Genomic DNA, 13,148 nt, shown 5'->3' on the forward strand with positions numbered 1-13,148 from the left:
CAGCTTTGGGAAAATTCCGGGCATTACTTGGCATATCTTCTTTAATGATTTGATTTCAAATTTGGATTTTTTTTCAACAAAACCTCTTTTAAAGAAAAAGCTTATAGTTCATTTACTATATAGTTGTCCATTACTAAAACTGTCCCCCATAATAAGTATTTTTCAACATTAAAAATTTTGAAGGTGTGCTTTATTTATAGATACTTTAGCCAACCGAACTGAAAAGCGAAGGTCAAATAAAAATTCAAATAAAAACTGCTTACACATGAATCTGAACATTGTATTACTCTCAGATGAAACAGATATTCGTGGTATAGCATATATTCTACGAATTGTAGAACCAATGTAGTCATGCCATAATTTGGTTACAATTAAGTGAATTCCGCTGCCTAGACTTTTTTTTGGAACTAAATGTATCGATGCCAATAGAATGTATCTGGACTTTGAATTCATTTTGTAATAGAGACTTTGCATCTAAATCATTTAGGTAGAACTATCTAATGTAAAAAAAAAAATTGTCTCAGAATTGGCGGCGATTCAAGCATATAAAAAAAATACAACTTATTAACTTTTACCAATTAGTGATTGATCCAAGTATAGACACAAAATTCGGTCCTATTTTGTGTACATAATAAGCGTTTTATATGCATAAATTTCATTGTGTTCGATTTCTACATGGGCAACTTGATAAATCAGTAAAGAAATTAAACTTCTGCTAAGGGAAATTTTATTCACTGACCAGCTCAGCAATAAAATAAACAAATAAATAAATAAAAAAAACTTTCAATGTACCTGAAAAAAGCAATGAATTAAAAATCAATAAAACAATTTTGAACATCGTTGTTTTATATTAAAGAAATAATAATGATCTCAAAAAGTTTAAAAAAGATAAGTGAATTAAAATCTGGATTGAAGGAAATTTAATTTCAGTTTCAAGAAGATTAATATACAGAAAAATTTTAAAATTCAGTAGATTACCACGAAAGTATAAAAAAAAGCAATAATAAGTAATTGCTCTTTTGACAGTGCAAGGATTTTTTTCTACAACTATTAGAAACTATACCAGGAGCAAATCTGTGCGAAGAAATTTTCAAGCTATTATAAAACATTAAATAAAAAAATTTCCGTTTTAAATTTTGAAATTCGAGCTTCGAGGTGCATGGAGTCATCATACTACCTGTGTGTCGCATTTCATGCTTATGAGTGCGATAGATTTGTTGGACGTCGCAGACACACATACATGCACACACAGTTTTACGCACAGATTAATACTTCCTTTTATATCTCATTTCTAAACCATTGGCTAATATTATTTATTGAGAAACAAGGAGTGCTCGTGTAGTTTTTTTAAAGTTCATGAGAAAAATTCCATGCCAAAATTCCTGTGTTTCCATGCAGGAAATTTTTCTTATATTTTTCTTATAAGGGCAGTTATATTATAGAAGTTTTTACAGCAAACATAATTTTATCAAAGAATTCTCTTTCAATTATTTTCTATCCTAATCAATTAAATGACTCACCGTATATTTAGTTCTTCCATATTTAGAATTTTTGGCAGAGTGGCAAATATTCTATGTTTTTTAGTTGTTAGAAAGGTTGCATAACATGAACCGCAGATAGTGACGACTGACAAAATGTATCCAACTCTCGACCATCTGAAATTTAAAAAATAAAGTTTTAATATACAGAAAGATAGAACGCGAAACTTTTAATTTTATGTACAGAAAAGTTGTTACTGGAATTCTGAGAAATTGTGTATTTTCAAGCCGGTAAATGGAATATTTATTATAATGTGCTACTTTTTTTTTCATTTCATATTGCAAGGATATTCTGCAGGATGTCATTTAAAAGTTTTTAGAGCTTAATATTAAGAAACCAAAAGAGATATCTGGGAGTCAATATTTGGTTTTTTTATTTTCTCATATCAAAAGTATACAAAAAGAAAATACTGTAAACGGAAAAAAAAAATCGATATCGAGAATTTAAGGCATTTACAAATTTCAGACAGTCAGAAAATTATTTTGGAATTATGTCTACTAGATTATTTGTCTGCGAACCGGACACGTCAAAAACTCAATAATCTCGGTGGATAAAATTTTTATTTGTCGGTTTTCTTCCTTACGTTATGAATTACAAAATGCGTTATTGGTTGCTTGCAGTGTTGGAACAATTGCGAATATTATGCGATGGTCTTGAATAGAAACTCGTATAAGGAGCGGTTTCAGTCTGATATTACGGGCACAGAAATGCGTATGTGGTCTTCTGCTTTGAATCTTTAAAACTTAAACAATGGCATCATTTACTGAAGAATAAAGTTAAATAAAAAAATGAAATGGGTCGACGATGATGCCCGTCGAGGAATGAATTTTCAGCCGGCGTCCTAGCATAGGGGTAGCGCGTCTTCAACGTGATCTGGGTGTCCTGGGTTCCGGATTGGGCATGGTTTTTCATTCGTTGTTCTATCTGTGAGATGTGTGAATGTTCCCTCCTATAAAAAGGGGTTATGCAAGCGAATGAGTGATGCATGAGTAGCAAAGTCGCACTCTTGGCCCTAGTTGGCGCTACTATAAAAACAAGAGACGCTCACCCACCGGCTAAAATCGCTTTCTTCGTAACAGCGGGCTTGTCCATGGCAAGTGCCGTAAGAAACAACAACAACATGAATTTTCAAAACAATTCATTAGTTTAAATGATGTCTCTCAAACTGAGTCTTCGAGAATGCACTCACCTGTTCAAAGGAATCATAAATAAAGGACTAATCACATACAGCTGCATAACGCATCCGAGGAACCAAGTCATGCTCATACACTGAAAAGAACAATTCAAGAACGTAATTAGCTGTTTAAGAAACAAAGCCCCCGATACATAAATTGTTACAAAACAACAACATGTTCATTCAAGCATTCATATAATGATATTGGAATCATATTTTTGATTATATCTTTGTTCTGATTAATTACTAAAAAATAGATTATTTCGACACTTACTGAAGCATGCAAAATTGCGAATTTGAAATATACGAACTTGAAGAATCAATTAATGGCATCTTCCCTTTTTAACATGTATTTTTTTATCGAGAGGTTATTTCCTGGTCTAAAATTAATATTCTTATTGATGCAAATAACTATCGCCCCGCTAGTTAAATTTGTTCGAGAAAAGAGAAAACACACATATACAACCTTTATTATAAGTAAACTATATTAAATTATATCAAGAAGTTATGAAAGTGAGCAAACAAACCACAAAATTTTACGGTTTTGTTTGGGAAAAAATAAAGAGTTTTTATGTCATTTTAATTCTTTCATTTGTCTTACACATTCCAAAAATAAGTTATGTGTTTCTGGTCATAATAAATAGTTGTATATTGTAGGCAGAACCAATATTAGTAAAACACAAATAAATAAAACAATACACAAATTTTAAGCACATGGGATAATTCTATTACCTGATTCTGATGTGTAATGAAATTATTTATATATAAAAAATTCCATATCCAATTTTTTCTGCACACCGGATTTGTATCGTAAGTTGGCCATACTGGGCTAGAATTTATGTAGGTGAAGAGGGTGGTATAGAATCCCAGTATAGCCATGTACACTGGTGTAATTCTATAAAAAAAGAATGAGCCATAAATAAAGACAGAGGAATGAAATCCCATCACAATTATAAATCTATGTAAAATAAAAAAAAATATTGTTATAAAAACTCAAAAGTATTTGTCTTTGAGTACTGTAAGATATGTGTAATTAATCAATATTTAGTTAAGAATATTAACAATGGGTTTTTTTAAAAAAATTTCGAATGATATTCTTGTTAAATATACAGGGTGTCACTTATTGAAATTTCAAAATACTATGCTTAATACAGAAACTAAATATCGCAAGATACCCAACCCCACTATCTGACGATATGACATAAATTTATTGTTAAAGCAGATGTTTTTTATGTATCTGTTTATTTAAAATAATAAAGGCAATCAGTGAATCAGTCTGTCACCCCAAAGGATTGATCCAGTGTCTCTAATTTTTATTTCATATGAAGGTTCATGATCTCTAGATAAGTCACTAAGGGTTATCTGATATCTCCCCATCTCCATCGATCAGAGTAATTAAAAATAAACTTTATTTACCATACATTCTCTGTTGGGAAAAACTGTGACACAATTCTCCACCAACAAGCACTGAACTGATTTCGACAATTTTCATTTCATACGATAGCTCACGATCTTTAAAGAATCGTAAGGTTTGCCTGTCTTCCATCGTTTTCCATTTTGAGATCAATGTTACCACTTTTTCAATGACCTGGCGTCCTTGCATGGGGGTAGCGCGTCTTCCCCGTGATCTGGACGTTCTGGTTTGTACCCGGTTCGGGTATGGTTGTTCTTTCTCTGTTCTATCAGTGAGATATGTGAATGTGCCGCCATTAAAAAGGGGTTGTGCAAGCGAATGAGTGATGCAAATGAGTGAATGAGTGAGTGGCAAAGTCGTACTCTTGGCCCTAGTTGGCGCCACTAAAATAAGAGGCGCTCTCTATCGGCTTAAATCGCTGTCTTCATAACAGCGGGCTTGTCCATGGCATGTTCCATAAGAAAGAACAACATTTTCAAAGATGTGAAATTAATTGACGATGAAAATTTGTTGATGCTGCTGATCCCTACAAAGGTTTATTTTGCTATTCTTTCGAAAATAGAAGTGGCTGGAGAAGGCTATGCTTGTTGAAGTATCTGAGAATCATAAAATTTCATATCAAATAAATGTTGGCATATTAATATTGTCACGTAGGTACTTTAGTATGGAACTCAACAACACACACAAGAAGTAGAGCAAAAGCAATTCATTAACTCAACTCTGGACTCAGAACACAGTGACTGACAAATCTTCTGCTTTTATACAAGCAGGGAAATTTCCAGAATACTTTTCTAGAGACAATACGAAAAGTCCAGAACACTTGTCTGATAAGCTAAAGAAATGTCCAGTATCTTCTGGATCATGAAATCAAGGAATTAAATATTTACATATAATATGAATCGCATTGTCTCTAGCGGGATTCGAACTTACGGTCTCTTGATTATGAGATCAGTGCCATGACCATTCGGACATGGAGATCCGACTGGTTTTCTTCAATGCGGCATTTGTCCCTCCTTAGGAGAACAGCGTCTCTATGTTATGATATTTTATTGTTTGGCTCTAGTTCTTGATCGAGTCACAGGGGCAGTATAAGTTGCCGTGTCTTTACGGGGAGTAGTCTCTTCAGAAATGTCTCTTTCCGGAACCTCCATAATTTTATAAGAATGTTGGTCGTCTTGTTCTTCTGGGTCATGGTATGGCTTCATGCGTAAAACGTGGACAACTTCCTTCGGTTTCCGTCTTCTAGAATTAGGATCAAATCGGCTACTTCATAAGTGACTTCGGACAACCGCCTCAAAACTTGATAAGACCTGAAGTACCTCTCGAGGAGTTTCTCGGAAAGCCCTTTTTTACGAACTGGAATAAAAATCCACACCAATTCCCCTGGTTCGTATGCCAACATCCGATGTTTGGAGTCATAATGCCGGCGATCTTTCTGCTGAGCCTCGAAAGTTCGTGCACGAGCTAATTGCCTCGATTCTCCTGCCTTATTGACCAGATGGCTAACGTAATCGTCTTCTTGGCTGAACTCGTTGTGGCAGAGAGGAAACATTCGCATCCAACGGCGTTTCAGCTTCTCGCCCATGTAGTAGGTAGAAAGGCGTAAACCCTGTCGTGTCCTGCTTGGCAGTGTTGTAGGCGAATGTGACGAACGGCAATATCTGGTCCCAGTTCTTCTATTCGACATCAACATACATAGAAAGAATATCTGCTGCGTTTTGTTGAATCGCTCTGTGAGGCCATTTGTTTGAGGATGATAGGCTGTTGTCATTCGATGAGCGATATTGCGCAGTCGATTAATATCGGACACCAACTTGGACTGGAAAACTTGACCACGGTCTGTAATGATAACTCGTGGAGCTCCATGCTTCAGGATTATGTCCTCTAGTAGGAATTTGGCGATTTGTGTAGCTTCCGCCGTCGGTAAAGCTCTGGTGATTGCGTACCGTGTCAAATAATCGGTGCATACTACAATCCATTTGTTGCCATCGTCAGATTTTGGAAATCGTCCTAGCAGGTCGATTCCGATGAGATGGAAAGGAGAAGCAGCTGGTGGAATAAGCACGAGATGACCTGCTGGCTTCTAAGGAATAGATTTTCTCCTTTGACATTATTGGCAGTGCATCACATATTTTCGAACATTTCTGTATAAGCCTGGCCAATGAAATCGCTTTCTTATTCTATCATACGTCCTGGTGAATCCTAGATGTCCGGCGGTAGGATCGTCATGGAGAGATTCTAGAATACTGAACCGTAAATGCTTCGGAATCACTGGTACAAATTTCCTTCCGGACTGATCAAAATTCTTCTTGTAGAAGAGTCCTTCGATTAATTCAAAGTTTCCCAGCCTACTTGTTTCGGCACTTTGTTGGTCTGTTATTATTTTTGCCAATACCGGATCTTTCATTTGTTCTTGTGAGAGATTAGTGAATCCCCAGACTATGAAGCATCGACTTTTAATGGGTTTCTGGACAGACTATCAGCATCTTTGTGTTTTCTTCCACTTTTGTACACCACTGATACGTCGTATTCTTGGAGTCGCAGCGCCCATCTAGCGAGTCTTCCAGAGGGATCCTTCAGTCCAACACAGGGAATGATGGTCAGTGACGATCTTGAAAGCCTTTCCAAAGAGATATGGCTGAAACTTAGTTATAGCTCATGTGGACGCAAGGCATAAGCTATTACTTTTTCCTTCCCATCTTGGATTTGGACTAATACTGCGCCGATTCCGTATCCACTCGCGTCAGTGTGAAGTTCCGTTGGTGCAGTTTCGTCATAAAGGCCTAAGACAGGATCGGAGGTATGATCTTTCTTCAAGGTATTAAAAGCTTCCACTTGTTCATTTCCCCAACAGAATTTTGTGTCCCCCTTCAGTAACAACTGCAGAGGTTCGGCTTTATGGCAAAAGTCCTTTATAAATCGGCTATAGTAAGAGCAAAGTCCCAGAAAACTTCTGATGTCATGGATATTCCCAGGCACAGGAAAGTCACTCACGGCTTTTATTTTTTCTGGGTCCGGTCGTACGTCATCACTGGATACTAGGTGTCCCAAGATCTTCATCTCTTGTGCTCCAAAGCGACATTTTTTTGGATTAAGGATAAGGCCTGCGTTCTGTATACACTAAAGGATGGTATTCAACCTCTGAAGATGTTCATCGAATGTTTCTGAGAACACCACAATGTCATCTAAATAGCAAAGGCAGATTGTCCCTTTTAAATGTCGCAGAAGATTATCCATCATCCTTTCAAAAGTTGCAGGAGCGTTGCATAAGCCAAATGGCATCACTTTAAACTCGTATAATCCCTCAGGTGTTATAAAAGCTGTTTTCTCACGATCGGCTTCATCAACTTCTATTTGCCAGTAACCGGAGTAGAGATCCATAGACGAAAAATATTTTGCCCCCTTCAGGCAATCCAAGGGGTCGTCAATACGCGGCAATGGATACGTCTTTCTTGGTAATTTTGTTGAGTCGGCGATAATCAACATAAAAACGCCAGCTTCCATCTTTTTTCCTGACCAAGACAACTGGAGATGAGCATGGACTTTCTGATGGTTGAACGATATCTCTTTCTAACATTTTGGTTACCTCCTCACTGATAATGCGGCGTTCAGATGGGAACACTCTGTAAGCTCTCTGACTGATAGGTAAGTGGTCGCCTGTGTTTATTCGGTGTTTAACATTGAGATGACTTCCTTTCTTGAAAGTCCTTTCTTGGTCGAAAATTTCTGGAAACCTCTGGAGTAAATGCAACATTCTTTCTTTTTGATCGATCCTCAAATCCGGAGCTATCATCGTGGTACAGTCGATGACACCCAACTTTGCTTTTGAAGTGGTCTTGGAATAAGGCGATCCTTCATCTATGGTATTAACGCAGTCTTTGCGTAAGGGTTCGGCATATCCGATGCACATGCCTTTAGGGATGACCTGAGGTTCCCCTTGTCTGTTGGCAATCCATAATTCAGCTTTAAGGAATGTTACTATAGTAGACGGAATAGCAACTTCCTTGTTCAAGAGGAGCATCCGATTTCCTTCCACTATTACTTCGATAGCTCGAAGGTTCTTACGGCCTTAGACGGTGATCTTTTTGATAGAACGAGTAGGTACTGTATAGTCTTCCAACGTGAATAAACGGCTGGAGTCTGGAGTTTGGGATTCTCGAATGACGTCTTAAAACAAAAGCTCCGAACGGCCACAATCTATAATAGCTTGAGAAGCGCCCAAAAAGTCCCAAACCAAGGATGATATCGTGACTGCATTGCCGCAAAACAATAAATTCAAATGCTTGAGGTCGGCCATTGATTTCGAAACGAAGTATACATTTTCCCACTGGTCTCACGTAATTTCCATCGGCGACTTTTAAAAGAACATTGTTAGTTGTTGGAAACATAACTTTCTTCAGTAGGTGACGATACTTCTCCGAGAAAACAGAAGATGAGGCTCCAGAGTCCACAAGTGCAGGTACTGGCTCATTGTCGACGATTTTCTCAATATTGTTTCCGGACATCTTTGAGGCAATCTGAGGAGTTTTGTCACTAGCGGCCTCACCCCAAGGAAGGTCGCGCCGCTTAGTTTTCCTCATATCTCCAGCTTGGAGATTGACTGTATCTTTTATATGGCGACGGAGATCTATAGCGGCTTGTCGGCGATCGTCCTCGTGATGGGCTGGGCGACAAACTTCGCGCTGCCGGTAGGCTGTATTCGTCGGTATAGCGTCCCTCATTCGACGGCGGAAGGCAGAAATCTCTCCTATTAGCCCGATATGCGTCAAAAATAACTTTGCGATCTCGGTAGTATCGAACTACATGGCCAGAGCGGCCACAATGGAAACACACGGTTCTCTTATCAGGGGTGCGCCAGACATCTGTCTTCCTCTGTGGTTGCTGTGCTACGGGCGCTGGTCTTGCAACGTCAGCATAGGAAGATTGGCGCATTGGTTTCACCTTTTTCCACTCTGGTGTTGTCTGTGACAAAGGAGCCAAAGCATTTTCCACTTCCTCTCGAACAATGGCTTCAATGCCTTTGTCTTGGAGTTCGGGATCGACTACTGGAGATATGAGGAGCTGGACCTCCTCACGCACTATTTGACGTACCAGTGACATCAGATCCTGTTGTTGGTAAATTGCAGCCATTGGTACGACATTTGGAAGCTTTTCAAATTTCTTACCCCAGATCTTCTTTTGCTGCATCTCTTCGATCTTTCTACACCATTTAATAAAGTCCTCTGTAGTGGTTATTTCTTTCGTCAGTAGTGCCTGGTAAACGTCTTCGGCGACTCCTTTCATCAATATTCACAATTTCATCATCATTTCATATCTGGTTTGACTTGATGGCATAACCCCAACACACTTTGGATGTAAGACTGCGTGCTTTCGCCAGAATTTTGAGCTTTATTCTTTAGCTAATCCTCTGCCTTCTTTGCATAGTGTTGTGTTTCACCAAATGCCTCTTTTAACATTGATTTGAAAACATCCCAAGATGTCAATCTATCTTCATTGTTTTCGAACCATAGTTTCGTTGTACCGTCCACAAAAATGAACACATTTGCAAGACACGTCATGTCATCCCATCTGTTGAATTTTGACACTATGCCGTATTCCTTCAGCCATTTGTTTGGGTCTTGTCCCACGTCTCCTTTAAATACAAATGGATTTCTGTTTTGTGGCTGTGTTGGCGTCAGGATGACCTGTCTAGTTTCCTGATCCACAGGCATTTTCCTTGTCTTTCTGGGTGGTGGATAATAAAGTATAAATTCTGGTTCAAGACCTTTAAGGCGATCGCTTCTTCGTAATTCCGTTTCCACGCTGACTGAAATTGGACCAAGCGTCTCCACCAGAGAATGTCACGTAGGTACTATAGTATGGAACTCAACGACACACACAAGAAGTAGAGCTAAACCAATTTATTAACTCAACTCTGGACTCAGAACACAGTGACTGACAAATCTTCTGCTTTAATACTAGCAGGGAAAGTTCCAGAATACTTTTCTACAGACAGTACGAAAAGTAAAGAACACTTATTTGGTAAACTAAAGAAATGTCCAGTATCTTCTGGAACATGAAATAATGGAAAACATAGAATCAATGTATTAAATATTTACATATACTATGAATCGCATTGTCTCTAGCGGGATTCGAACTTACGGTCTCTTGAGTATGAGACCAGTGCCATGACCATTCGGCCATGGAGATCCGACTGTCCTTTTTCAATGCGGCAATATTTTATCTAGTGGTTGTCATTAGGATCTGTTTCAAAGTATTCCAACCTCCACACACAGAAAATGTACATTGAAGTAGAGTTTTCTATTTTAATCGAAATAGGTGGAGGAAACAGGTTAAAAAAAATGTTGAACATAGCTAAGTATTATCAACTTGAGGGGGGGGAGAGGGAGGATGGGAAATCTGTGCAATGATTGTGACTGGGTGAATGATTATGTGGACAGATGGATGGCTTTGCGAGTTATTTGATATATATAAATGGTAGGCGATTGCTTAATCACCGAGGCTACTAGTTATTATATTTAAATATCAATTTAAACAATTTTTTAAATGGCTACAACTTATTTTTTTTTTAAATTATTTATCCAAATTAACCATGCTGAACTACATATGGATGTTATTTATTGCTCGAAAATACTTTATGAATAAACAACTGTTAAATTAACGCTTTGTTATTTATTACCTAAAAGAATTATTGCCTAATAATATTTTTTGTCTTTTACAAAATTAATGATAAGAAAATTGACCTAAAGTGTATTTGCTTTTGAAATTAAAATACCATTTTATATATTTGATTGATTATAAAATTAGTTTTTAAAAATGTCCGAATAAAAGCATAAACATTTTAATTCATATTGTTTTTGAAAAGAAATATATCTTAATACAAAATGATAAATTGATATGAATCATATAAGCTACATTTGTTTTACATACATTTTCATAAAATGCAACCGAAATTTTAAATAATAACCATATAGTTTTGGAACTCCAGCGTTTCATAATGATAAGTGCAAAAAATTAATTATATATCATTTTACGCAATTTTAAGCAACCATTGATTAGAATATTATCCTTCTTATTGACATAAATTAGATGTAGTGGTCTCATCTCTCGGGGACACATTTCGCTTGAAAGGGAAGCGCATTATATGAGACAAACAGTATTTGTTTGAATTTATGCAAATTCAAACATTCTCTAAATTGCAAATCTGAATACCTTTCGTGATGTATTGATTTTTTCAGATTGTTAACTTTACTTGTGAGTATTTAATAGCAGATAAGTACATATATTTGTTTTTTCAAGAAACCAAACATCTACAGCTACGAAAATGTTAAAATTTATCAACTTCCTTTCCTTTAAAATATGGTATACATTCAAAAGAAATTTACAATTTCAGTTAAATAGCTTAAGCTTGTGATAATAATTTTGAAATACAGCTTTATTTTAATTGATTTAGCATCTTCAGCGCATTCTGAGAACACGGTATATTTGTTGATAACTGCCCCTCGCGATGGAATTTTGTCTTTTTAAGATGATGGATTTCATAAGAATTTCCTCTGTCAGACAACATAATTTATTGCATATACGTTTGCAAAGATACACAAACGTTAGCATGTGTGTCTTTGTCTAATTTGTATGAGAGAGTTGACCGCATTAAATTATCTCTTCGATCGTATTTCTGATACCTTTTTTAATACACAATTTATACTCATTGTCAGTTGAATGTCTTGATTTGTTGTTTCCTCTTAAGATCCCAGTAATAATCTTAACCTCTTCCGTTTTCTTATAATGATGGCAATTTACACGGACATAAAGTATTACATAAAGTGTGATATTGTTTGTACTGCAATAAAAGCTTTTCACTTAATAAAAAAAATGTATGCCAACTAAAGTTTCTTTTTTATGTGTAAACATTATGAGAGTGTTTTACTAGTTTAGCAAGATTTTTGTCTTTTATCAATGATTTGTGACGTGATTTAAAATGCATACCATATTTTCGGACAAGGGAGTATCAAGTAATATGGGATTGTAACTTTGGCGCTTTAAGAGAATGGGTCATATTTTTTCGTCACCTTGTATGAATTTAAGTTATGTCATAATTCTTTCACTTCATTGTATGAATTCATATTATATTATAATTTTTCTTTATACTGTATGAATTTATATTATAAGGAGAATATTATTCGAGACTTCACTCATAATTGAAATTAATAACTGAAAATACAGACATCGCAGTTGTTACCAAAATGCAGTTTTCAATTAAGATATTTTTTGTATGTTTTTATTACTTTATCACCTTTACCTTTTACTTTCTTACTTTACCTTTAACGTAATTATAAGCTTACTTTTTATATCAGATAACGGTGTTGGATACTTGAGTGAAATTTTGTGAATTTTTGACTACTTTTAATGAAGAAGCAGAAGGTTTTTCATCACTCATACCTCAATATTGTTAGAACTAAATTAAACGAGAAAGAAAATATTGGATAAAATTTGCATGTACATACCTTAAAAATCTTTTGATGTAGAATGAAAACCATGATATTTTCCCATTATTTTTCTCGAAATTTTTAGAAAATGAATATGCAGTAAAAAATCCGCTAAATTAAAAAAAAAAACATTTTTTAAAATTTATTTTATATGAACATGTATTTTTTTTACTTCAAATTTAAATTCGCTTTTGAAACTAAACAATTTTTTTAGCTTTCTAAGAAATGATGAGTTGGATATTATTATATATTCGTTTTATTAAAATAAGAAAAACATTGATAGAATTTTGTTCGATTAAACTGAAAAAAGATCGGAAAAGTTTTGAATTAAAAAAATGAAATAGATAAATTTTCTTTTCAAAACATTTACTAGAGCTGAGATCAAATGTTTTGAAAAAAATTTGAACTTAAAAATTGAAAATATTTATTACCGACATTGTCCTGATATTAAATAATAAGGAAAATACATTAGATCGAAATGAAAAAGGAATGATAGTTTTTTATTAAAAAGTACTTGAAAGGTTATCCAAATTCC

At 35.6% G+C, this 13,148-nt stretch overlaps 1 protein-coding gene across 2 annotated transcripts in view; it reads right to left on the reverse strand.

The window, feature by feature from the left end:
* The window catches only part of LOC129981270 (nose resistant to fluoxetine protein 6-like), a 48,439-nt gene that overhangs the window by 14,495 nt on the left and 20,796 nt on the right, over positions 1–13,148 (reverse strand). For both annotated transcript variants that reach the window (XM_056092045.1, XM_056092053.1), the window contains exons 7-10: positions 12,632–12,724; positions 3,446–3,608; positions 2,729–2,808; positions 1,521–1,655 (exon numbers count right to left, since the gene is read on the reverse strand). In XM_056092045.1, coding sequence (XP_055948020.1) covers positions 1,521–1,655; positions 2,729–2,808; positions 3,446–3,608; positions 12,632–12,724 — 471 coding nt within the window. The remainder of the gene's footprint in view (positions 1–1,520; positions 1,656–2,728; positions 2,809–3,445; positions 3,609–12,631; positions 12,725–13,148) is intronic.

This window comes from Argiope bruennichi, chromosome 1 (genome assembly GCF_947563725.1).
Source record: "Argiope bruennichi chromosome 1, qqArgBrue1.1, whole genome shotgun sequence".
Lineage (NCBI taxonomy): Eukaryota > Metazoa > Arthropoda > Arachnida > Araneae > Araneidae > Argiope > Argiope bruennichi.